At 56.3% G+C, this 24,417-nt stretch overlaps 14 protein-coding genes across 14 annotated transcripts; 7 read left to right on the plus strand and 7 right to left on the minus strand.

Annotated features, from left to right (window-relative positions):
- Positions 1-171: 171 nt before the first annotated feature.
- CH63R_04062 (Myosin-like coiled-coil protein) lies at positions 172-1,874 on the plus strand (the record flags this gene model as incomplete). The annotated part of the gene is made up of 5 exons (XM_018299037.1): positions 172-364; positions 576-847; positions 897-1,045; positions 1,096-1,339; positions 1,398-1,874. 5 exons carry the CDS (start codon positions 172-174, stop codon positions 1,872-1,874), a joined length of 1,335 nt encoding a protein of 444 aa, XP_018160283.1.
- A 938-nt stretch (positions 1,875-2,812) lies between these two features.
- On the plus strand, positions 2,813-4,099 carry CH63R_04063 (uncharacterized protein; the record flags this gene model as incomplete). The annotated part of the gene is made up of 1 exon (XM_018299038.1): positions 2,813-4,099. One exon carries the CDS (start codon positions 2,813-2,815, stop codon positions 4,097-4,099), a length of 1,287 nt encoding a protein of 428 aa, XP_018160284.1.
- A 265-nt stretch (positions 4,100-4,364) lies between these two features.
- On the minus strand, positions 4,365-5,531 carry CH63R_04064 (C2H2 type zinc finger protein; the record flags this gene model as incomplete). Its single annotated transcript, XM_018299039.1, has 2 exons — positions 4,365-5,240; positions 5,325-5,531. 2 exons carry the CDS (start codon positions 5,529-5,531, stop codon positions 4,365-4,367), a joined length of 1,083 nt encoding a protein of 360 aa, XP_018160285.1.
- A 2,110-nt stretch (positions 5,532-7,641) lies between these two features.
- Positions 7,642-8,385, plus strand: CH63R_04065 (uncharacterized protein; the record flags this gene model as incomplete). The annotated part of the gene is made up of 1 exon (XM_018299040.1): positions 7,642-8,385. The coding sequence occupies one exon, from the start codon at positions 7,642-7,644 to the stop codon at positions 8,383-8,385; it is 744 nt and encodes a 247-aa protein (XP_018160286.1).
- Positions 8,386-8,498: 113 nt separating this feature from the next.
- On the minus strand, positions 8,499-9,551 carry CH63R_04066 (2-nitropropane dioxygenase; the record flags this gene model as incomplete). The annotated part of the gene is made up of 1 exon (XM_018299041.1): positions 8,499-9,551. One exon carries the CDS (start codon positions 9,549-9,551, stop codon positions 8,499-8,501), a length of 1,053 nt encoding a protein of 350 aa, XP_018160287.1.
- Positions 9,552-10,276: 725 nt separating this feature from the next.
- CH63R_04067 (DNA polymerase alpha subunit B) lies at positions 10,277-12,362 on the plus strand (the record flags this gene model as incomplete). The annotated part of the gene is made up of 2 exons (XM_018299042.1): positions 10,277-10,764; positions 10,817-12,362. The coding sequence occupies 2 exons, from the start codon at positions 10,277-10,279 to the stop codon at positions 12,360-12,362; spliced, it is 2,034 nt and encodes a 677-aa protein (XP_018160288.1).
- A 111-nt stretch (positions 12,363-12,473) lies between these two features.
- On the minus strand, positions 12,474-13,880 carry CH63R_04068 (Microfibrillar-associated protein MfaP1; the record flags this gene model as incomplete). The annotated part of the gene is made up of 1 exon (XM_018299043.1): positions 12,474-13,880. One exon carries the CDS (start codon positions 13,878-13,880, stop codon positions 12,474-12,476), a length of 1,407 nt encoding a protein of 468 aa, XP_018160289.1.
- A 218-nt stretch (positions 13,881-14,098) lies between these two features.
- CH63R_04069 (uncharacterized protein) lies at positions 14,099-14,985 on the plus strand (the record flags this gene model as incomplete). Its single annotated transcript, XM_018299044.1, has 2 exons — positions 14,099-14,126; positions 14,258-14,985. The coding sequence occupies 2 exons, from the start codon at positions 14,099-14,101 to the stop codon at positions 14,983-14,985; spliced, it is 756 nt and encodes a 251-aa protein (XP_018160290.1).
- Positions 14,986-15,024: 39 nt separating this feature from the next.
- On the plus strand, positions 15,025-15,768 carry CH63R_04070 (uncharacterized protein; the record flags this gene model as incomplete). The annotated part of the gene is made up of 1 exon (XM_018299045.1): positions 15,025-15,768. One exon carries the CDS (start codon positions 15,025-15,027, stop codon positions 15,766-15,768), a length of 744 nt encoding a protein of 247 aa, XP_018160291.1.
- A 218-nt stretch (positions 15,769-15,986) lies between these two features.
- On the minus strand, positions 15,987-18,115 carry CH63R_04071 (Chitotriosidase-1; the record flags this gene model as incomplete). The annotated part of the gene is made up of 3 exons (XM_018299046.1): positions 15,987-16,271; positions 16,335-17,283; positions 17,331-18,115. The coding sequence occupies 3 exons, from the start codon at positions 18,113-18,115 to the stop codon at positions 15,987-15,989; spliced, it is 2,019 nt and encodes a 672-aa protein (XP_018160292.1).
- Positions 18,116-18,184: 69 nt separating this feature from the next.
- CH63R_04072 (Glycosyl hydrolases family 18 protein) lies at positions 18,185-18,643 on the minus strand (the record flags this gene model as incomplete). The annotated part of the gene is made up of 1 exon (XM_018299047.1): positions 18,185-18,643. One exon carries the CDS (start codon positions 18,641-18,643, stop codon positions 18,185-18,187), a length of 459 nt encoding a protein of 152 aa, XP_018160293.1.
- Positions 18,644-18,770: 127 nt separating this feature from the next.
- CH63R_04073 (Chitotriosidase-1) lies at positions 18,771-19,495 on the minus strand (the record flags this gene model as incomplete). The annotated part of the gene is made up of 4 exons (XM_018299048.1): positions 18,771-18,980; positions 19,042-19,160; positions 19,217-19,412; positions 19,493-19,495. 4 exons carry the CDS (start codon positions 19,493-19,495, stop codon positions 18,771-18,773), a joined length of 528 nt encoding a protein of 175 aa, XP_018160294.1.
- A 285-nt stretch (positions 19,496-19,780) lies between these two features.
- Positions 19,781-20,298, minus strand: CH63R_04074 (oviduct-specific glycoprotein; the record flags this gene model as incomplete). The annotated part of the gene is made up of 3 exons (XM_018299049.1): positions 19,781-19,922; positions 19,981-20,235; positions 20,282-20,298. The coding sequence occupies 3 exons, from the start codon at positions 20,296-20,298 to the stop codon at positions 19,781-19,783; spliced, it is 414 nt and encodes a 137-aa protein (XP_018160295.1).
- Positions 20,299-21,892: 1,594 nt separating this feature from the next.
- CH63R_04075 (LysM domain-containing protein) lies at positions 21,893-24,373 on the plus strand (the record flags this gene model as incomplete). The annotated part of the gene is made up of 3 exons (XM_018299050.1): positions 21,893-22,250; positions 22,650-23,138; positions 23,208-24,373. The coding sequence occupies 3 exons, from the start codon at positions 21,893-21,895 to the stop codon at positions 24,371-24,373; spliced, it is 2,013 nt and encodes a 670-aa protein (XP_018160296.1).
- Between the last annotated feature and the right edge of the window lie 44 nt (positions 24,374-24,417).

A 24,417-nucleotide genomic window follows, 5' to 3' on the forward strand; every position in this document is an offset into this window, starting at 1 on the left:
ATTGCCAACACGCCGACTGCTGCTACGAATACCACTAGTCCGCCGCGGGGGACCGCTTATTTTTGCGACGCCGACACACTCCGTCACCGAACAGACGAATGCGAAAGCCCTGGTGACGAAGAGGCCGCAAGGAACATATATATCGTTGCCCCTCCTTTCGCCGCCGAGTAGATGTCCATTAGTCAGGCCGACGTCGTGATGTCAAACGGTCAGGATGGTCACGCCCACGCGCCGGCGACGTCCCTGAAGAAGGGCAAGCAGAAGAAGGCCGTTGACTCCAACGAGTCGGCGAAGCTGCTCGCGCAGCGTATCACACAGCTGGAGCAGGAGTCGGCCGGAGAGAAGGACCAGGAAGCTGAGATTGGTGCGTATCGCCTCCCATCGTGCCGTTACCCTTCCCGGGCGGGCCGAATCAAGTATGTCGCGTGAGCGCCGGTTTAAGACCTGTGTCGGGAGAGTGAGGGGTCGTCTGTCAAGCCCATTGGCAGGACCGCTTTCGCAGTCCTCGTGTCCTTTTTTTCTTAAAACACTTTTTACTTGGCATACATGACGAACACAGCGCTGACGAAATACAGAACGCGAGGTCAAGCGTGCGAACCGCGATTTGGCCCAACAGGTGGCCAAGATGAGCGACCTGCAAAAGATTGAACACCTGACCCGACGTTCCAGCGAGCTGCTAGCCGATATGCGTCGTGTCGAGCGAGAAAACCAGAAGAACAAAAAACGCGGCGACGCCCTTCAGAAGGAAAAGGATGCAAACCGAACTGAGCTCAGCAAAACTGTCGGCCTGAAGGAGAAGCTCGAAAAGCTCTGCAGAGAGCTGCAACGGGACAACAACAAGTACAAGGTTTGTTGCCCCCTCGTATATCTCTGGGGCCATGGGCTGACCTTGCCAGAACGAGAACAAAACTCTCCAAGATAACCTCAAACACAATAGTTCGGCCTATGACGAGAAGCATGCGGCTCTGCTGGCGAAGCTCGAGGGTATTCAGGAAGAAAAGGATCATCCACGGAAGCAAGTTGTTGACATGAGCGTCGATACACTGTGCGTATGCATCGTCAATGTTATACAATCGCGACGACTGACTGTCCTAGATTCCGTAACCGTTTCAAATCGTTCATCGAGCAGTACGAACTACGGGAATTGCACTTCCACTCTCTGATGCGCACCAAGGAGCTGGAAGTGCAATATAACATGGCGCGCTACGAACGCGAGAAGAAGCTGGCCGAGGCTGAGGCTACCAGAGCGCGAAATCTCCAGAATCAGGTGCAGACTTTTACAAAGACTGAGACTGAGCTTAGGAATCAACTCAATGTCTACGTTGATAAGTTCAAGCAGGTAGGACCACCGGACATTGATGGAGAAGTTAGGCTGAGTTTTTTGCTGACAGATCAAGGTTGAGGACACGCTCAATAACAGTAATGATCTCTTTCTGACGTTTCGGAAGGAAATGGAGGACATGTCCAAGAAGACGAAACGTCTGGAAAGGGAAAACGAGACGATGAAGCGCAAGCACGAGGCCACGAATGCCAATATCATCCGCATGGCCGAGGAGCGCGAAGACTGGCGCAAGAAAGCCGCCGAGGCGACGAAGCGAGCCGAGAAGCTGCGTAGCATCATCGAGCAGATGCAGCAGCAGGGCCGCAAGGTCCCGTCTGGAATGGCGGCGACCCTGGAGAGCTGCTACTCGGACAGCAACGGCCACATGGACGGCGACGGGAGCGACTACTCGGACGATGAGGAGGGCGAGGAGGACCCTAGTGAGTTTGACGACGACACTGAGGAGGAGCCGCAGCCTGCAGAGGGAGAGCCACTCCGGCCATACGGTCCGGAGCGGCCGCCGGTGCCCCAAGCTACAACGAACGGCCACTAGGAATCCGGACGGAGGAAGCCAGGGATCAGCACTACGGACGTCTCTTCATCCAACAGTGAGACGGCCTTTCTGGCGCAGGGCCCGCCCAGCCAGCAAATGACCCTCAGACAGCGGTCCACCCGTGCTTTTTCACAGGTGTCGCAATTTTGCAGGACCAAGCTGAATGTGTTTATGTCGACATTTACATAGGGCATCTTGGTGCGTGCTACTGCTCAGGATCTGAAATAGCGGTGATGGTGACCAAGGCCCGCTACGAAAGTGACCCCAGAGAGGTTGGGGTGTTTATAGCCCTTACCAGGCTCTTTCTGGTTAGCCGTGTTTCGGTCTATAGCAGTGGCTCTGAATACAAGCAGTCCCCAGGCCTGCTCTACTGTCTGCCCGTATAGTGATTAGAGTCGTGTCTACAAAGTTTCCTACACTTCGGAAACCAGCCAGCATGACGGCCGTTCCAGCCCACCTTGGCGTAGTGACGTCGACCTCCAGGGGTCGCAAACTATGCTGAGCCACAGGTGGTCAGCAACCACAGCACAAGGTTTGCAATTCCCCCAGATCACAAAGTCAATCCCGCTGAAGCGACCCTTCACCAGCCACTCCACTCCAGAACAGTGCCAGTGAGAGAAAACAGACCCTAGGCGCGCACGTGCCATGTCTGGAATAGCACCAGCAACTACTGGAATGTTGAGCCCAGCTTATTGCAGTTGGGGGTGAGGCTGCGTTTCCGGCGCATTTGAAACCAACCGCTACTTGTCCAATCCACGTTCCATGGCTCCCTTGAACTTTCAACCATCTGCTTGACCCGTCCGATTCCTGCAGCCGTTATTACTCACGAGGCCTCGGCAAAACACACCTTGGTCGAGGCCACCCGGTCGCAACCTTGGTCATCCATCATCTCTGCCCGCGACGTCATCATCTCACAACACGCTGCAGCCATCCTCACCATGGCCTTCCTCGAGGACCCGCGTCTGCGCCAACGGTGGAACCAAATCTCCCACAACGCAGGAGAGGTGACGGAAAATGCAGCTGCCGGCATCTGGAGCTTTCAGCATCACTACATCAATCCCTGCTTCGCCTCCATCGCTCACTCACTAGAACAATGCGCCAATCCCTGTCTGGGTGACCACGAAGAGCGGGCGAGGAAACGTCGAGAACGAGAACGCGCGGGCGGCCGGGCGGAATACAGCTTCGACTTTTACGACGACTGGTATGCCGAGGACCAGGACGGCGGGTTTCTGGGTGGCTGGGGGAACGATGACTGGGATCGCCTGCTCGCGGGTACTGGGTCGCAACGAAAGCATGCAGGCGAGGTGCAAGACCAGCCCAAGAGGAAAAGAGGGATGAGCTACGGCACCCGAGGCAGAGGATCTAAAGTATTAGAGTCCGACCCAACTGTCATCCCCAGCACGCAGCCCATTGGGTTTCTGAGCAAGCTGCCGTGGAAGCTGGGTAAGACGCTCCGCTACAAGCCCAGCGCGGCGGATCTGCAAGACCACCCGCGGCAGCACGACGAGATGGGCATGGGCGAGACGGAGCCTCTGCTTGGGGGCGATTCCGATGACGATGCTTTCCAGAGCCGGGCCACCACGACTAGGAGTCGAAGTGGAACAACGGGATCGGGCGTGTCGTCGGATTCTTATCGGTCGCGGGGTGATCTATTCCCTAGTGACGGGGAGGGCGACGAAGACGCCGTGCCGCTGGACGACGAGTTCATGGTCTTGGATAAAGTTCGAGATGACCACAGCAGCAGCCGGACGAAATCCAGCAAGGGTAAGAGGCGCGCTGACGGCCGGTCGATATCAAGGACGGTGTCAAGGGCCACCATCGACTCGAACCACTCAATGCTCGGTCCGGGGGTGCGGAGAAGTTCAACGAGCGTGCCTACAACGCCCGATACGCCGGCGGCGCCCTCGATGGAGGCTTCGATGGAGGAGCTACAGATGGAGGAGGAGCGCATCCGGGAAGAAGAAGATAAGGAGGTGGAGCGCAAACGACAGGCCGCCTTGCAGCTCGCATCCGAACGGGGGTTGCACGACGGCTTTGAAGGCGGCACAGCTGAGGATTCGGATCCAAAGTTCGACGTGGACGAGGCGTCAGAGCTTCTGGGCAAATACACACCTGCGTCCAATACGGAGGACGCACACGGCAAAGCGCCTGTTATCCGTTCCATGACACAGCATATTATACCGACCGAAGAATTCGTTCCCGCCCGGTTACCGAGCTTCAGGTAGCTTACCGGAGCATGGACACAAAGACGCAGGCCTTGTTCCAATACTGTATAATAGTCGGCGAAGCCGACGACTCATGTCATTATGATACCAACACGAGGATGGGGGCAGCATTCAATAGAGCAGTGCACTGCTAAGGCGCAAGTATTTTGGTTTAAATAAGTATGCGGCAAATTCTTGTAACGCGCAAGAAGTGTGAGGTGCTATATCTCTGCCTGGAGCTCAAGGCAGGCTTCCACAACCCTGAAACCAAATCACCCACAACTTCTCACCAAATAGGATTGTTGCGCGCCCATGACTCTTGTTGATTGGCTTCCTGCTTCGCGATGAAGTCGTTCGTAGCCTTCTTTGCCTGTTCGGTGCCGAACTTGATGACAGCTTCCGTGCTCACTTCGTACTTGACAGTGCCGTCCCGATGCCAGTCGGCCACGTCCGCCATGCCTCCAGTTAGCTGATCGAGGTAGTTACGGTAGTTCTCGGAATGGCGAATCGAGCAGCGGTTAGTCTCTGACTCAGAGTGAGCGGTAAGAGAAGACGTGTCTCTGAAGTAGCGGAGGCATCCGGGACACTGCAACTTTGCGTTGTAGTGGGAGGTTGCTGCCTTCATGTGGGTGACGAGGCCTCTGCTTGTGTCAAAGCTCTTCCTATTTGTTTGCTTTTTGTCAACTCTTTCCTCATGATGGATGATATGAAGGCAAGCTGACCTGCAGGATGCCTGGGGACACTTGAACTTGAGAATGATTGCGTCGTAATACTTCTTGGGGTCGAAACTTGGATGAGAGGGGTTGTTGATGTCGTCCGCAGCCGCTGACTTTTCCACTGCAGGTCTGGCGTTCTTCTGGGCTTCCAGCTTATCGTCTTGTTGTTTCCCCCGGGCGGGAAAGTCGTCTGGTTTAAAATACGACGGGTGGGCCATGTATGGTTTATCAAAGGCGGACTGAACGCTAGGGTGCGAAGCGGGAAAGTAGTCTCCAAACTGGGAACCGCTGCGCTTCTCAAGCTCGTGAGCAAACGTGAGCTTATGGGCGCGGTTTCTGTCTAGGTCCTGTCGTCCGATGGCGCTACACTGGTCGTGTTCTAAATGCCTCATCCAGGCGGCGAGCCGGACGAAGCTCTTCTGACAACCTGGGCAGACCAGCTTCTGCTTTTGTGGGTGTACCTACGATTGTCAACGCCGTCCGAGAAGCTTTAGCCATAGCCGCAGAGGTGTTTGGGTAAAAGAACTCACCTCGAGAATGTGCTTATCTTTGGCGTCCATCGTGTTGAAGTCCAGTGTGCAGACAGGACAGTGGATATGGGTTCCCTCGAGCTTCATGGTCATTCGTTTGTGGCCCATCAGCTTGTCAAAACTAGCAAACAGTTCGTCACAGACATTGCAACGCATTGCTTCATGAGGCGCCGGTCTTCTGCCCTTGCTGGGCTCGCTGTGGTCCATGGTTGCGTTCAAGTGGCTGCCGGATGGCATAGGAACTCCGCTAACAGACATCTCGACGATGGTGATGTGTTGATTGGGAGTGTGTGTTGTTGAAGAAGAAGATTGGTTTTTGGGGTGGACCATGAATGTTTTATTGCTGGAATGCCTGAGGAAAGCTCAAAGGTGTGATAGAGGCAGGAGCAAAGGGGAGCTCCAAGGAAACAGCCAACCTGAAGAAGCAAGAGGTTGGTAATACATTGGTCGCTCTTTCCGATAGCGATAACACAAGCTTTGCGAAATGTACTTTCCTCGACGTGGTCAAATAAGCCCATTGCCAGATATCTGGACCTGGGGGTCCCTGAGGCACACGGGCAAACACATTTTAAGACTTATAGGCTCTATTTAGTGGGAAACAGGGGGGGTGTTTGTCTTTTGTACTTATGTGAAAACAGGCCGAGGAGGCCTTCGTTCGATTGTAGCGAGAGCATGTAACTATCGTGACCCAAGTCGGAGAATCAATCTCTCCGTCGTTAACTCTGATCAGGGCAACGGAAAAGAAGCAAACCTGACTTGAACCTTCAACATTGACTGGCAAGGTAGATAGATGGCCTAGTCCAAAGCGTTTCCGCGGGCTCTGACTTGAGGACTCATTGGTTCGGAACTTTTCAACTATTAATATTAAATTCTCGGCCTGTTGAATAATTGTATTCAAATCTTGAATACTTTTCGCTATCACTGTATAATAACCGAGCTCCCACAGCGCAATCGATGATCGAGAAATCATTGGTATAAGCCACCCTTTATCGTGAAAGCCACTCTGTTTCACTCGCGAGTGTCAAATGATTGCCACTGTTACTCCAGGCCAACGTCAGTCATCAAGACTTTTAGCTTGTAGGGTCACCTTCACAGGGCTCTTTATGTTTCCGGCCATAGTTTTCACTCGCGCTCGTGGTCCCAGGATCGATGGTGAGCGGTGTGGCATCAGTATCAGCCCCCTTGATCCATCAGAGTGGCGTCTCCCATGTGTAGTTGGAGGAATGTCCATGACGCGAGTATTGTCTCAAACGGTTCAATGACAGCCGTTAAGACTCGTGCAAATGAACCAGTTGCCCCCACCCTCGAACCTTCTATCATTGATTTCACCTGTTCCAACCTCCTGACATCAATCAGCTGCAACGTTGAGTCCGCAGTGTCTAAGACACTCTGACGTTTATGAGCATGATCTTGATGTACAATGTCTGCCAGACGATGATGACGGAAAATATGTGCCTCTCGCCATCGCTAGGAGTGGAACACCCGTCACTCATCTCACAGTCTTGCCTTCTCCGGGCGTGACTGATGTCCCTCGACATGACAGTAGTTCTGCTACAGGTCTCACTCTCGCCGCTGGTAATGACGGCGGCAAATGTACTACTTTGTAATCAAGGGGCCCCTACTTGGGGTTGGGTCGTATTGACAATCGTGGTAGCCTCATTGGAGTTTCAGCTCGTCGTCATGCAGTCGCCGAATTATCGTCTCACCAAGAGATTGGCCTAAGACTCGATGCCTATGTACTGTGCCTCATGTGAGCCTAAAGATTAACTCAAATATATGTAACCCACACCTCGCATCGTCCTTCGAGCGCCCCCCGACTTTGTGCTTTGAGTTCATGATCTCGACAACCGACGCCTCTGGGCCATCGAACAAAGAAACTCACAGCCACCAACTCCATGCTAGAAACCCCGTGGCTTTCTCTCAAAGACCACCTTCCCAGCCACGACCAATCGCTTCCCCTACTCGCCGAGAACACCGAGCTGCTAGCCTTGAAGGTCACAAGCGCCGTATCACCGTTGTCACTCGCGGCGTCTCGACCCTCACCGCACCGGCAGCACCGCACACTCGGGTTCAACCCACCAGCCACCACCCAAGACAAGTTCGACAAAGTAAAGATCCTTCCGCCGAAACTTTCGTTGCCCCATATCACCTGTCGACCTTGCGTATCACAGACCTCTAAAAAGGCGACGGGTCCCTCCCTCGTGGTGACTAGGTCACCGGTGCTAGGAAGAAGAAGGGAAAACAGGAGGCAGGGGACCACTGTAACCCCTATTACAAACACCATACAAAACCCAATCGAAAAGTCCACCATCTCACAATGTCTCTTCCCCACAAACTCAAACGGGAGGCAATGGGCTGTCCAACTACCGAAATGCCCCTTCCGCTGATGCCGCTTGTCTTCCTCGCCCACTTCGCGCAGACCGTGACCGACGTTCTCACAACTGAGGCTCGGCGCACGACGACAAACCTTTCCAAGAACATCGACGCCCTCCGCCTGCAGGTTCGCGGCCCAGAGCACTCCTTCGCACCCTTCCCCCGCCTGCCCCCGGAACTCCGCCTCAAGATCTGGAACCACGCCTTGCCGCCGCGGACGCTGCTTGCCTCGCACGCGCCGAACCCGTCCTTGTTGTCGGTGAACCGCGAAGCAAGGCATGAGGCGCTGCGGCGGTACACTCTCGTCCGGCTCAATACTTGGGGGGACCGGCGCATCTATATCGACTTTCAGAGGGATAGCATTGCCATTGTCGAAGGGAAAGGTGGCGGTGGGTTCCCCGTGCGTGGGGCGCGGCATGTCATCGTCGTCTGCGAGGAGCCATTCCAGAACCCTGGGTCGTATCTGAAGTGCCGGTACCGTGCCGGTTTAGACTCTTTGACGTTGGTCATCGGGGCAAGTCCGTCGTGCCCGACGCCGCTCCCTATCATCCGGGAGCTACAAACACCGGAGGATGTGCAGCGGAGCCTGGGCTATTCCAAAGAGGAGTCCGAGAGGATAGGGATGGAGATTAGAGATCTGGCTCAGGGGTGGGGGAATACCCAAGTCCACGTGGGAGAGTTTGTTTGACTAGCAGAGACTATTAAAGGCGCGATCCTGGAGCGAAAATACCCCATCTCACATAGTTACGTTATATCCCCATCACTAGACCTGATCATACAACAGTTCATACATACATATCCTCACAGCCTACTCCGAGCACCCAGGTACACCTGCCCAAGCTTCAACTGGTCAACCGCCTCTCGGATCATCTCATCTACAATCTCTCCGGCAGGCTGGATCTTATCGATCGCACCGGCAACCTGGCCCATCAAATGCGGGGGGTCAATATCATTGCCCTTCTCGAAGTCATACTCGATGGGGACCACGCCCTCATCGCAGAGCTGCTTGATCTTGTCCGGCTGCGCGTGCCATTTCCGGATGTAGTCGTTCGTCTTTAATCGCAGTGGCCGCCCAGATAAGACGAGCGTCCGCTCCGTGCCCTCGAACCCGCACGAGACGACCTCCTGTTTATGCTCCTCACTGCACCCGGCCTCAACAGATGCTACGAAGCGCGTGCCGACCCACACGCCCACGGCGCCCTGCATCAGCGAGCTCGCCAGTGATCGGCCGTTGTATATGCCGCCCGCGGCGATGACGAGCGCGGGGCTTCCTTTGAGCATCTTGGGCCGGTACCGCCTCGCGACGTCGACGACGGCAGGAATGAGCACCGAGTTTGGCACATCGCCCGTGTGACCGCCACCCTCACCGCCCTGGGCGCAGACGATGTCGACGCCGAGGTCGAGAGCCTTGATGGCGTGCTTCGGGTGACCAACCATGTTCATGACATAGATGCCTGCGGCGTGCAGCTTGTCGATAACGTGCCTGGGCGGCACGCCGACGGCACTGACAAACAGCCGAGCGCCTGACTCAATGGTGATGTCAACAAGCTCGTCGAGCTTGCCGCCTGTGTAGTCATGGTTCGTCTTGCGGGCGTTGCCGCCAACCTGCGGCAGGGCGAGGTCGACGCCGAAAGGCAGGTCCGGTGACTTGAAATTCTCCTTCATCTCGGCGATGATCTCACGCAGCTGGTCGGGCGTGTACTGGAAGCCGCCAATGACGCCGAGGCCGCCGGCGTTGGAAACCGCGGCCGCGAGAGGCCCGCCCGATGTGCGTGCCATGCCGGCGAGGAGGATCGGGTGCCTGATGCCCAGTAGCTGGGTTATCGGTGTGGTGATAGGGCCGTTGGAAGACATTGTGGTCTTGGGTGTAAGAGCTCCTTGGTCGATGCGATGAAATCGCAGTCGCGGATGGAAGGGGAAGACGATGAAATATAAAGACACGAGTAAAAAGGTAATCAAGGAAAACGACAAGAGGCAATGCAATCACCCCAACTGCACAATGATACAGGCTGGTTGGAGCGTGGCCGTGCCGACATACCTAGGTAATCCGGGGGTGCGTGTGGAGTTGGGGGACTCTATTGTGCGGGGAAGCACACCGAGGCAATTGCCTTCTTGGGACAGCAGCTCGCCCAACCCCCGGCTCCGGACGGTCGAAACCGGCCGCCATAGAGGTGGGAGGTGCATGTGAGGCAGTCCTTGTGGTCACATGGCGAGAATGGCGGCGGGAGATCGTCTGCGGAGTGCAGGGACAGTAGCTGGCAGGGTGGAAAAGAACAAGCTCACAGCTGTTCCTGAGATCAGGGCATTAATCGTAGCGCTGGATCCAAAATGGTCTCCCGGCGTAGGTACTGATGAGATGGCGGCGTCCAGTGTGAGAAAGCCAAGCCTGCAAGCTTGGGAACGAAGTATTGTTGATTCCGAGTCCGTGCAAAAAATCAAAATCGCACTGTAAAGACCCCGCCAACCACACTTTACGCGATCAACCCACCAAACGCGCTCGACGCGTCCACTAAAGTTCGTCGTCAACCTTCCCAGCACTCAACTCCCGCCAAACCCAAGAAGCACGATAAACGACAATTATGGCGGAATCAGAGCTCAAAGAGTTCTTCACCTCTGGCGAAAAGGGTCTCGAGCCCGATGTCCTCTCTGAGCTGCAGTCGATCATGCGACTGCATGAGCTGTCTGCCGAGGACCTCTTCTACAAATGGGAGTCTTTCTGCATCAAGATGGATATGGATGCCATGAACCCCGACATCGTGCATGTGCGCAACTTTAAAAAGGACATCCAGGATGCATTGGAGAAGAGCAACCAGCAGCAGACATACATCAAGACAGAGAAGCGCAGCCACGGCACTCCCCGTTCTGGCAGAGGCGGCGATGTCTTCGGCATGCTCGATGGATTGGTGCCGAGCACGCCTAGGTCAGGGAAATTGAACAAACCGAACAGCCTGCGGAAAAGCGCCCATGAGACACCGACCATGTCGCGTGTTAAGGCGGAGGTTCCCTCCAGCTCGCCGGACTACAAGGGGGCGTCCAAGATGGAGGAGCAGTTGAACTCCATGCAGCCGTGAGTGCCAGAATGTATACCAATGTACTAGTACTGACGCTGACTCCCGCAGTCCAAGCTCCTTCAACGACCGACACAACGCTGGCGAGATCGTTGAAGTGCTGAACGACCACCTCGACGCCCCCGAACCACCGATATGCCCGTACTCGGAACCTCGCATCAAGCTGACGGCAGCCTCCGACCAGAAGAAGCTTGGTTACAAACCGCTGGCTATGAAGCTGTCCGAGGCGTCCGAGATACTCGACGACAGGATAGACGAGTTCATGCATATTGTCCAGGAGTACCACAAGCTAGACTTTTCAGAGTTTGGCAATGCAGCGAATCAGAGCACCACTGAGGTGATTGCCGTCGGGCGTATCGCCTCAGACGCCCCGGAGGGCAAGCTCAATGCAGCGTCGCTGGTGTTAGAGATGTCAAGACGGGTAGGCGGTGGCCTGAGGATTCCCCTGAACATGCGAAACAAGGGATACAGCTTCTTCCCTGGTCAAGTCGTGGCCCTCAAGGGCATCAACACATCGGGAAACGAGTTCGTAGTCGAGGAAGTCCTCGAAGTACCACTGCTTCCGAACGCTGCTTCAACACCAGCCGCCCTGATCGCACACCGCGAGAAACTCCGAGGGGACCCGGACGCCATGGATACAGACTCAGAACCCGCCCCCCTGAACATCATTTACGTCTCAGGCCCGTACACAGCAGACGATAACCTGGACTTTGAGCCACTACAAGCTCTGTGTGACCAGGCGGCCGACAAATACGCGGATGCTCTTGTCATGACAGGGCCTTTCATTGACAGCGAGCATCCTCTGATTGCCACGGGCGACTTTGATCTCCCGGAGGAAGCGGCTATCGACCCGGACAGCGCCACGATGTCGGCCGTCTTCAAGTATATGTTCTCCCCCGCTCTGAATCGTCTCGTCTCCGCCAACCCTAGTATCACCGTCCTCCTTGTGCCCTCGGTACGCGACGTCATAGACAAGCATGTCTCGTGGCCGCAAGACTCCGTCTTGAAGAAGGAGCTGGGGCTCCCTAAAACGGCGAGGATTGTCACCAACCCCATGACGCTGTCGATGAATGAGATGGTCATGGGTATATCGTCACAGGACATCCTCTGGCAGCTGCGGCATGAGGAACTAGTCGGCGGCCGTCCCTCGGACCCGTCATTATTGTCGAGACTCAGCAGGCACATGCTCGAGCAGAGGCATTTCTTCCCGTTGTTCCCGCCGACGGACCGCCCCAAGCTGCCCAAGACGGGGACAGAAGAGGGCATACCCCCGGGCGCCATGCTGGACCTCAGCTACTTGAAGCTGGGCGAGATGGTCAACGTTCGGCCTGACGTACTGGTCGTGCCCAGCTTTCTTCCTCCGTTCGCCAAGGTCAGTGCCGTCTCTTTGCCACTGCACTCATCACTGACATTTGGCAATCCACAGGTCGTCGAGAGTGTACTAGTTATCAACCCCGGCTACCTGTCCAAGAGGCGCGGCGCCGGCACGTACGCGCAGCTGACGCTCTTCCCGCCAAAGGCCGAGGCAGGCCAGGCAGAAACAATGGTTAGCCACGGAGTGTTCGAGCGCGCGCGAGTGGAGATCAAGAGGATCTGAAGCGCATTACGACGTCTACGATGACAGTTCCGTTGGGAGTCTGGGTATATTTGGCATCGCTCGTAGTGAGCCTGGTAGGATACGCTCTAATACAATTTGAATGTAACGCAATCACGGGCCCACGCGCCGTCTCTTATCAGCATCGTGGCGGTCTCTCCCGCGGGACGGACTGCGCTTTCGCCTGTCCCTGTAGTCGTCTCGCGAGTCTTGGCGCGGGGACCTCGACCTTGACCGATCCCGACGGCGGTAGTCATCGCGAGACCGGTACCTGCCATCTCTGTCCTTCGAATCATCGTCTCTGTATCCGTCTGACCGGCCACCCTTTGGAGCGTCTAATGCTTTGCGATCCCCCAAGGGAATGGCATTCGCACCGTTGACCTCGCGGTCGTTGTCCGGTCGGAACCGTTCATCCACATCATGCCTGTTAAAGCCCCTTCGGTCACCCCCTCCACGGCGATCGTCAAACTCTCCCCACCGACCGGTATCTTCGCTCTTAAGGTCCTTGTATTTTGTCGCACCTTTCCTACCCAACTTCGTCATGTCGCGCTTCTGCAGGTATTCCGGAAGCGCACTCCGGTCTTTGATATCATCCGCAATCCGCATGCCCATGATGTCACGCTTATCCAGGCCGTACGCCTTGGCCTCGTCGCTGTAGAACGCTCCCTTGTGATAGTACTTTTGCAGGTACGACATCTTGCCCTTGGCGTCTTTCTCCTCCTGCTGCCGCGCGAGCTTCTCGGCGTCCTCGGCATCGCGCTCCTCCTGCGTCAGGTTCTGCCGCCGCTCGCGCTCGGCGTACTCGGCCTCCTGCTCGGCGATGCGGTCGCGGTCGCGCTTTACACGCTTCAGCTCCCGCAGCTTCCACGCCGCCAGCTCCGCCTCCGGGTCAAGGTCATCCGTCGTGTCGACGTCCGAGCCCGACGCCTCGTCGTCGTCCCAGTGCTTCTTACCCGCTGCGCGCGCTGCGAGGTCCTTTTTTATCTGCTCCTCGACGAGTGCGTCCGCGGCGGCCTTGCGGCGGGCCTCCTCCTCAGCATACCGCGCATCGTCGTCCTTTGCTCCACCGAATTGTTCTTTGGTTGCATTGCGTTGGTTCTTGGGGATGAATTTCGGTCGGATCATGAGACGGCGGGGGGCTTCTTCTTCGCTAGAGCTCTCCTCTTCGCTGGAACTTTCCTCTCCTTCGCCGTCGACGGCTTCCTCTTCCTCTTCTTCCTCGGTCACGAAGCCCTCTTCAGCGGCGAGCCGTTCTGCCTTTTCGCGTGCTATTCTCTGGTTCTCTTTTTCCTGTGCCTCGCGTCTGCGCTCGTCGAGATTGACCTTGCTGAGGTTACCAGCGATCTTGGCGGCGCTCGAAGCTTTCGGTGGCGGTGGAATCGCTCTGGCCTGGGTCTCGGCCTCGTTGGTCTCATCATCGCTCCCATCCGAATCCGAGTCCGAGGCCTCTGGTGCGGCAGGCTTACCGGCGCGGTACCGGGCCGGCTTGACGGGGTTTGCTGTCATGCGCTTCGGCGGCATGATGGTGGTTGTGCCGGAGGAATATGGAAGGGAGATGGATGATGTTGAAAACTAGAGGTGCAGGTCCCTAGAATCCGGCGTCATACGCGCAGGTCAGTCAGTCATGTTTGATTTCTTACACTGTGGGTCATAGATATCTGCCGAAAGGAGTTCTTGCTCCGACAAGGTAATCCCCTGTAGGAAAGGTACTTTGGTAGTGGGTCTCCACAGGGTGTGTGATGCACCCCATTACACCCCTCAAGCTAGGTAAGGTACCTTACCTACCCAAGCAAGTACTCACTCATACAGCCATAGTTCACGTCCACCAAGCTCTCCAACCTGCTGTCCTCATCACATTGCTTCTCATGTTGAACTTGTTATGGTAATACTCATTCTAGAACCCGACGTCGATGACCGCGTCCAGGCTTCGATTCAAGAATGCGCCGCACGGCATGCCGAGGTTGGCCGTCTACTCACGCATGTCACCCACGACCTGGACATGCTGCTGCTCCAAAACTTGCAAGAAGAACCTGTCCCCTACCGCGAGCCGGTCCATGAGACCACCGCCGTTAACGCACATTTCTCCGCGCAGCTTCACGCATTGTACGAGCAGTTGGCCGCTTACCACGCGAGAACCGCAGCCTCGCTGGCAGAGGCGAAGTTGGCGTCTATAGATGAGGAGAAGGGCGTCCAAGTTGAAATAACGGTCGGATGCCAGTCTTTCGTCCGCTACCCGCACTGCCAGCATCCCATCTACCACGCGCGCCGCCTGACGCTGCAAAATCCAGAGACGCTTCCCTCGCTGCCGTTTGTGCTCAAGCTTCGCATCCTGCACGGCTCCGGGCCCGTTCAGGACTTCCAATTCAGCCGCGTCCGGCCCGTCTCTCTTCGCGTGCCCCCGGAATGCCTCGTTCATCTCCCCGGTGTAGTAGAGATCGAATTGTCGTGGCTGTGGGAGTGGCTGCCCGTCCCCGCGGCCGGCCAGCCCATCCGCCATTTCACACGGGTCTGGGAAGGGCCGTGGAGAGATGCGCGTCACGATTTTGGCGCTGCCATAGAGAAGCAGGAGGAGATGCTGGGCCTGCGGATCCCTGCCACCTTGACCAAGGCCAGGCTGTGGTTCTGACAGCCGAAACTTTCTTGCGACGACGACCAGGCGCTGGCGATGCCGGATCTCGTGGCACCAGCGAAGCAGGACCCTTTGTCCGTAGGACTGTGCGTGCTGGCGGCCCAGCTGCAGGAGCTCAACCTCAGAGCCTTTGTCACCGAACATCTCTTCCCTGTCCCCGATGCGGAACCTTCGGCGCAGTGGTCACGCATGCGACGGCTCACTGTCGAGTTTCACCCGCTGCGACCAGACGGCAGCTGGTATTTCGTCGGCCCGCGAGGCGAGGATCCCCATCCTGAGGGCTTCGTCATCTCCGAAGCCGACCACTATCCGCCTCTGCAGTCCACCGCGGAGGACGAGAAGATAGACAAGCAGTGGGACGAGGATCCCCAAGGCGGAGAAGAGGTTGATTATTTCCCAGACGTCTTCCGCACCGAGCCGCTCGCGGACAGGATCGAGCCTCTGCTCTCGGCCTTTGCCTCGGCAGTGAAGAACATGGGCGCCCTCGAGGACGCGGAGCTCTTTGCTTACCTGGCTTGGTATCCTTCCGAAAGCAGGTCAGACGAGTACGGAGACGAGGCGCCGTACGACTGCGAAAACGGTGTGCATAGGTGGGGTGTGCGATACCTCGCTGGTGGGAATGGTGACGAGGGACAAGTTCAATCATTGGTACAGTGGCAGGTCGGTGACTGGAGACCAAGTCAGAGCGTGTTGAGACTTTTTGAAGATCTGGGACGGCAGGAGTGGTTGGACTTTGAGTTTGAGGATGAAAGGAACATAAAGCCCCATACTGTCGCTTAGGTAGATAGAAGAGAGAGCAGGGCTCAATCATGGATGAGACACACGAAATCGACATTTTACAACTACATTTCAAGCATTTTCCCCAAGTCTCTGTAGTTAACTTTCTCCGCCGTCTCTATGCTACATAATGAAAGATGAAAGATGAAAGATTAGAGTAGTGTCTGGGGGTTCTCCCACCCCCTTCTCTCCCTTTCGTTCTTATCTGCCGAGGGGGAAGCTCAGAAAGCCCACTGCCAAGCAGGCATCGTCGACAGGTAGTCCCCAGCAGTTGCGATGTTTGCATCGCAGCCAGGCTGCGGCAAACATCTGTCGTCGAACCGGATACTGAACTCGGCGGCAGCCGAGAGCCGGGCTGTGACGTCGCCCTGAACGGCGACGCCAGCATAGAATTCGGGCTTCTTGATACCTTCAAAGTCGCCGGTGTGGTCGAGGCTGGTGTCGCCTTCGCCGATCTCTTTGGGCTTGTAAGCATCGTCGTTGTTATCCGGCACGACTTGCCGAACCTGACAAGATACATACAACGTCAACAAAGATGATTCAGACTTATCACATGACTATGGGGATACGTACTTCCCACTTGGCAATTTAAGCTTGGTCTCAATGGTGCCTGCCACGGCGAGGGAGGCATCGATGCTGCCCTCGACCGTGAGCTGGGGACCAATCGTAGCGATGCCCGGAATCTTGAAGGAAGCGCCGGGGAAGGGAATGTTCAGAATAACGCTCTTCTTTTCGTAGAAAACCTTGGCGACGGCCTCGAGGGTCATGACGCCCGTGATCTCGCCCTTGTTGTAGAACGTAAGGTAGCTCTGGCTCAGGTCGAGGGGCAGGCTGGGCTTGCTGACGATGAGGGTAAAGCCAAAGCTGGACTCGACCTTGATCTTGAGAAGGGCCTGGGCGAGCAGGTGGCCCTTGTAGCTGACGTCTGCCTTTGAACAGGACCACGTCTTATCAATGAGCTTGGCCGTGAGAGTGTCGTCGTACCTGTGCATGAACTCGCGCTTGATCTCTGGCTTGACTAGCTGCGCGAGCCACTCGAGGATGCTCGTGCCGAACCAGCGCTCGTGCAGTTCACGCTTCTCCAGCCCGCCAAAGTGGTAGTCGTCTCGGAATTCCTCCTCAAGCCACCTTACATGGTTGCCACCCACGTCGGCGAGCGTGCGCTTGGTGAGGTTCCTCTTCTTCTTGGACACGGACCCGGCGACGGCTGTGTCCCAGTAGTCGTCCTGGTTGCTAAAGTCGATGCGCATCTGGGTGCTTCCGAGGTGGCGTGGGACACGGGCAAAGTCGTAGTCAAAGGTCAGCGAGTACACCACAGGCTTTCGTGGCGCAAGGTGGGCGAGTCGGCGCGGCAGCAGCTTGACGTGGTCATCACCCTGGGCGGGCTTCATGCTCTTGGCGACGGCGTACTTGCCAGGGCCGCAGCCGGGGGGCATTTGCAGGATGGTTCCGGGGACGCCATGGCCAAGCCCGATCTTGTGACAGTTGCTCTTCTCGGAGAAGTCAGTGCAGACCATGCTGACGGTGTGCTCGCCCTCTGTGACGGCGTCTTCGCATCCAAAAACGTCCCAGTGGGAGCCGATGCCAGGACGACAAACTGAAAGGCGGCCTCGTTGGGGTCGTTATCGCCGCCCGCCGAGGACTCGTCCGTCTCGAGGCTGAAATCGGTGTCGACACTATCTCCGTCGGGCGGGTGCTCGAACAGGTTCCCCAGGGGCACGGGGAGGAACAGGGGATCGCCCGCCGACTCGCAGCAGAAGGTGCGCACGCGAGATAACTGGATGCCGCATGTCTCGCCACCGCCAAAGTAGCTGTCGGTGAGCTGCACAGACTTCATGTCAGGACAGTGGCCGTCGAAGCAGCTGCCCGGCTTGCCGTACCAGGCGCAGTTTTTCCAGCGCTCGACATCCTTCTCGGGACAGCAGTACAGCTTGTTGGTGTCCAGGTCGAGCTGGTCGAGCACCTCGAGGAGCATGCGGTCGGTGAGCGAGACGAGAGGGACCGCGCGGCCGACGACCAAGAGGATCACCTCGGCAATGTCGTTAAGGGTGCTGAGCATGGTGCCGGAGAAGGTCAGGGGCAGATGGCCAGCCTTGCACTCCTGGGCGACGCCGCCCCAGTAGCAGGTGTTTTCCTCGCCGAGCGGGCTCTTGCAGCAGTGCGCCGCGTTGCCGTACCAGCAGTCGGCGCCGCCGCCCCATTTTCTCATGTGCGTCATGACCTCGTCGTCGTGGCAGTGACCATTGCAGAGGTGAGGGCCTCCTCGCCAGGTGCACTCTTTGGGGTCGGGGGCTCCCGAGAGCGAGCAGCAGAGCTTGCTGTCCTTGCCATTGGCGCACTTTTTCTGCATGATCTTGATGTCACCCGGGTTGCACCCGTCGCCGCACTTCGAAATGTAACACATCTCGTTGGAGCCTTTCTAGTTCTCGTCCGCCTTGTCTGACCGGAAGTCGCCCAGCGGCTTGGGGTCCAGCACGGCCGACAGCGCCGACAGCTGGTCATCGTCCTGGTCAATGGCCCATATCAGGAAACCACCGAGACCGAGCTCCTTTGCCAGGTCCTTTTTCTGTTTGAACGTCTCCTTGTCATCATAAGACACCCACTGGTCAGTGTTCCAGGTGATGTACTTGACGCCCGCCTCCTTGTCGTGGACGGGCTTAAGTTTCTTGGTTCTGATGATTTCCATGATCTCACGATAGCTGAGGATGCCAGAGTCGCCGCTGTAGGCCCCTTTCGTTGCGCCTCCATTGAAGACGCAGCCGGGTTTGTTGCAAGCCGGATCGGCTAGCTGGAAGGCTCGGCCATAGAACCCAAGTCCCATGTTCAGCTTGCCAGCTGGCACATCGTTGCGCCAAAACAAGCCAAACGCCAGACTCATCTCAGTCAGGTTCGTGTGTCCGTAGATGTTAGATCCGATCGGGTTGTCCCGATCTTAGACTCCGTGCAGACTGTACTGGTCAGTCGAGTTGCCGGGTATTCGCTCGGGGGTCATCGCGGGTTGATACTTACTCATAGGACATGACAATGGCAAAGTCGACATAGTCGATCGACTTCAGATCAAAGTGGCGCAGATACCAGAAGCTCGTTGGCGCAGTATAAGATACAATGTACCTTTTCGGCTGCTTCTTGTTTTCTTCTTCGAGCTCTTTCAGGAATTGGGTAAAGTTGACGCCATCTTCGGGCACGCCACCTCTGTCGTCAGCACCGGGGCATTCCTGTTCGACAGTTATTAGCAACAGCCACTGCAACGGTCTAGGTTGGCATGGCATTGCGTACCCAGTCAAAGTCAACACCATCAAACGCATATTGACGAAGGAAGGCCATTAAGTTCTCAATGAACGTCGATCGGTTCTGCTTCGTGCTGACCATGTCGCTAAACACCTTCTGAAGAGGGCCTGGAGAGCCTTGTTAGCCTGCGTTGCTTCACAAGTCAAATGGACGAAGCACGTACCTGGGTCGTTGTGTGTCCATCCTCCGATGGCAATGGTCATTTTCAGACTCGGATTATCCTTCTTCAGGTCGGTGAAGTTGCTGAAGAGCTCCGAGGGCAGACCGTCCATCCCGACAATGTTGTACTCGTTGGGGGTGATGAATGCAAAGGAAAAGTACAGGTGAGTCAGCGAGTTGACGGGTATGTCCTTCATGGGCTGTGTGTTGTGTCACCATCATGTCAGTTGAAGCTCTCTGGCCTTGATCTTTGCAAGGCTTCGATAATGACGGCACTCACCATTCCCTGACACTCGGAGTTGTATCATCAGGTCTCGTAGTGCTCAATGACACGATCCAGCTGTCCAGAGTCCTTGTCCTTGGGACCGGGCTGTCGCAATTGGACTGGCAACCGCCAGTGGCGCCATTATCTTCTACTTCGCAAAAGTCCCTTTGACGGTGTTAGAAGACAAGCGACAAACAGGGCGGGGGGGGGGGCCTCTTCAACTTACTTTGTCATTCCGCAAAAGCCCCATCTACAAGTTGCGATGCCGTTAGTGGATTGTTTTCGAGTCAGTCGCGGAGAATATCAAGACAGCACTCCCTTTCCACAACAGACGTTGAGAGGACACTTCTGTCCAGGGACTTTGGCGTTCTTGCCACATTCTGCTTTGGCATCACAGTTGGACCAGCAGACTTCATTAGGTGAGATGCCCGATGTGCCGCAGTACCTGGGCTCTGAGTCATCGTTTATATCAGGTGCAGATGTTTGGGACATGGAAAACATACTCCTCGCCATAGTTACACTGGAGGGTCTCTTTCGGGCAACATGCGCCGTTTCTGCGGGGACGGTCTGGGCCGCACGAATAGTCATCGCCTCCCACGACTTGTCTGGAGAACAGGAATGACAGCGAGTCCTCCTCTAGGAGGGAAACGCCGTTGGATGCCTCGACATCCCTGGGTTGGAGCCCATCAGGACGGTCACCAGTACTGCAGACTGGCAGCTCATATTCACGGCGGATTTTGGCGGAATAGTCCAGGAACCTGTTGGCGCGGTCAGTCGGAGGTTCATTTGAGTGCATGCAGATACCTGGAGTATTCAGACATACGATATGGCGCTTCTACACGTTTAGGGCTGATGTGGCACGTCTCAAAGATGAGGTTTGAGGTTGATGACTCCGGCGATGCTGCGTGTAGTCAACGTCAACAAGAGCAAGGCGCTCAAGGACAGCCAAGACCGTGTCCCCATATCGTCTGTCTTGGGTCTTGGCCAAGAACGAAGTCAATTACGGATATGTTGAGGGAAAAGGAGAACGACAATGAATGATTCGGGGGCAAAAGAGTGAACCCCTATGGTCAGGTAATGGAAGCAAGCGTGGAGAAATGACAGGAAACCTAGGAAACCTGGGAACCCTTGGTCACTTAACATAGGAGAGGACGTCGCACCCCATCTCGCTGGCGTAGCAATTCAAGAGCCGAACAGACCATTCTCAGTATACTCACTTTTTCGCTCAGACATGCTGTCCTGCCCATGTCCTTCACCTTTTGCAGGAACGGACATTGTGCTGCTTCCCTACCTCCTAACTCTTGTCATGCAAGGGAAGGCGGGTGTCTTCGGTGGCGGGACGGCCCGCAAATTAAAGTCATACTATCCAGGCCCCAACTCTGCGATATTCCTGCGATATCCATAGCTTCATCTAGCTAGTGCGGCCGTCTCCAGGTCGAGTGTAACCATGCCAAGGCAGCCTTAAGGGGGGTCAGGGGCCTAAGCTGCTACAGAGTCGCGCCGTTGGGACATGGCATCGCGAGAGTATCGCGGGATGGTTAGGTAACGGTGATAGTAGGGTAGTATAGGATTCTGTAGATTGGCCCGCATGCAGTAATGAACCAGTTCGTCGGTCAGGTGGGTCATTTCGATCGACAGTGGCAAAGGTTTGTTGGGCAGGCCGTTCTCGTATAGTAGTTCGCGTGTTGTAAAGATGGTGGTCGGCGCAAGTCAAGATGGTGGTCAGCACAACAAGGTGGTCAAGGTTGTCTAATTTTATATATTAGCCAGACAGGGATCCTGCGGGATTACCCGCTCCGTTAGCAACCTTAACTACTTAGCTACATGCCTACCTAGGTACCTACTTATGGACACCGGCCAATAGCGGAGCCAGGCGGAAGAGTCGCCGCCGAGAGAGGAGTCACTGAACCCGTACTTGTTACGGCCTTCACGCGGCGCCTAATATAAATTGTTTCGCATCCTCCGTCCATTTCGAGAAGTTGTCACCCGGTCTGACATACGATGTGGCGCACCTTCACGGCAGATTATACACACCTGCAAGAGATTGAAGACGCGCGACACGGGTTGTCCATCTCCGGTCCAGCAGAATTGCGTCTACCCCTGAATACCTACCTACCACTGGACATTTGGTCTTTTTCGAAAGTGCCAGGAAAATGAGGCCTTGGTGGATTCTGGTTTACAGTGTGCGAGAGAGCTGGCCGGCAGGGGATTTCATCAAGCTCACCCATGTCACTTAATTACTCACCTTCCCAGCTCTCGATCTTCTCCCACAACGCATGAAGTAGGCCAAAACTTCGACTTCCCCTTGTTCGGTTTCTCGCTGTGAAACCTTCCGGTCGTCACCATCATGGTTCAACTCTGCCGTTTCCTGGGCCTTGGAGCTCTACTGAGCTCCGGCCCGTGGCCGCTGTTACAATGATCTACGATGACAGCCTGTCCGACAACCTCCCCTCGGCTTGCTCTGCGGCTCTGCTGGCCAACGTAGCCTGTGACCGTCTCGTGTGGGATCTTCGCCCAGAGTTCTTCTACCCCCCTGCGCCCCTAGAGCGCTTGTGTACGTCGGGCTGCGCCGCGGCGCTGTCTTCATGGACAGTGTCAGTCCGTTCCGCGTGTGGCGAGGACGTGAGTGTCCCTGCCGACTTTGAGCTTCCCTCATCGCCAGTGATTATTCCAGCCACCCTGGAGCACAGGTTTCAATTTACATGTCTGCGGGAGAACAACAACTTTTGCGGCCCTGTTGAAGCCTTGGCAGTCGTCTTCAGAGACCCTGGAGGTTAGTCAACATCACTCGTCCACGTCGTCTGTGTCCGCTTCCCGTGACGCATGCTTACAACTCCAACATTCTCACCTTTCAACTATCTCAGCGAGGCCCCGGAGGGGGCCGCAGAGCCCAGCAGTTTCGATGTTTGCATCGCAGCTAGGCTGCGCATGCGCGCCGGATCTCCCTATTTCGATGGTCCCGTCGTGGCCAGCAAGTCGCTCTATCAGAGCATGACGTCGAGCTGTGGCATCACGGGCAAACCTGTAACTACCACAACCATAGACTACTCAACCAGCGAGCCGGAGCCTACGGAGGCCTCGTGTGGCGGAACGCGGTATGCGATCCAGAGCGGCGATGACTGCTACAGCATCTCCAAGGCCCAGGGCGTTGGCACAGCTTGACTTCTCGCAGACAATAATCTGGCCGCCTACTGTGCCGACTTCCCCACGTCAGGCAGTCTCTGTATCACCAACAAGTGCGACACCGTCACTGTTGGAGTCAATCAGACGTGTGTCACCATCGCAGACGCTGCAGGCATCACCGAGACCCAGCTCAAGGCCTGGAACCTGGTCATCAACTCCGTCTGCTCCAATATCGACATGATGAACGGCACCACACTCTGCATCACTCCTCCTGAGCCTCAGCTGACTCCTCCTGTGACGACCAATATTCCACCATTGATCCCGACTACGGCCGCACCTGCGCCAACAGATGCCGCCGGGGTATCAAATAAGCCTTGCGGCCGCTGGTACGACGTCGGAGCGGGCGATTACTGTAACCTCGTGGTCCTCAAGTTCGCCATCTCCCTAGACGACTTCCTCTTCCTCAACACCGGCATCAATGCCAACTGCACCAACCTGTATGCGGGAGAAAGCTACTGCGTACAGCCAGTGGGAGACAGTAGGTCGCCCTTGCTAGCTCTCAACTCTCTCGATAAGCCCCCTTGCTGACCCTCAATTCTCCATGCAGTCAATACCTATGATGGCCGGCCGGGCTATGTCTCCGTCACAGTTGATCCCAGTGCTGCCTTCACCGGCGTCCCTTTCACCATGCTCCCCAATGCCACTGTGACGAGCTACTCGCGACCGTACACCCCTGCGCCGCTGGCAACGGGAGTCCGCGACGATTGCGTGCATTATTTCAAGGGCGACGACTACCAGTTCCCGTCCGACCAGCTGGGAGACTGGAAGAGCAACTGCGAGCTTACAGCCCGCAACTACAACGCCGACAACGACAACTTTGTTGCCTGGAACGCGCTCGGCACCAACGTCACGGATCCGGCCTGCTCTTTCGTGGCTGGTGAGCGGTACTGCGGATCCTGGAACCTGCAGGCCACACGCACCGTCACCGAGACGGATCCGGCAACGACCACGAGCGGAGATGGAGGCTCGACTCCCCCTGCGGCGACGCACTCGGGTCAGCCTGCAGACTTTGACACGTGGCACGTCGTCGTCTCGGATGACTCGTGCCATTCAGTTGCGGACGGCGCCGGAATCTCGCTGGACCAGTTCTACGACTGGAACCCGGCCGTCAGCCGTGACTGCTCGACCAACTTCTGGTTGGGCCAGGCATACTGCGTCGGCATATCTGGAGACGTAGGCGGCACAGGCACGACGAAGCCCCCAACGACAACTTCCGCGGCGCCGACGACTTCCAAGCCGAGCCCCCCAGGGCCGACGCACACCAGCCAGCCAAGTAACTGCAACAAGTGGGATATTGTGGAATCGGGTGATGCCTGTGGCTTACTCGCTGAGAGCAATGGCATCTCGTTGAACCAGTTCTTGACCTGGAACCCGGCAGTTAGTAGCGACTGTGTTGCCAACTTGTGGTTGGGCCAGGCATACTGCGTCGGCGTCTCTGGAAGCGGAACTATCTCCACATCGTCATCGACGGCGTTGACGAGGACGACGACGACAAGTGCTGTCAACCCGACTCCTCCCGCGCCTACGCACGAGGGCCAGCCAAGCAACTGTAACAAGTGGAATGTGGTCCAGTCCGGGGATGGGTGCGCCTCGATGGCACAAGACAATGGCATCTCGCTGAACCAGTTCTACGACTGGAACCCTGCTGTCAGCCGGGACTGCGTGACAAACTTCTGGCTCGGCCAAGCGTATTGTGTCGGGGTTTCATCGTGATGATAATGGTATTTCATCTGTTGAGTTGTTATTGTTGTGCTGCT

Source organism: Colletotrichum higginsianum, chromosome 3, assembly GCF_001672515.1.
Source record: "Colletotrichum higginsianum IMI 349063 chromosome 3, whole genome shotgun sequence".
Lineage (NCBI taxonomy): Eukaryota > Fungi > Ascomycota > Sordariomycetes > Glomerellales > Glomerellaceae > Colletotrichum > Colletotrichum higginsianum.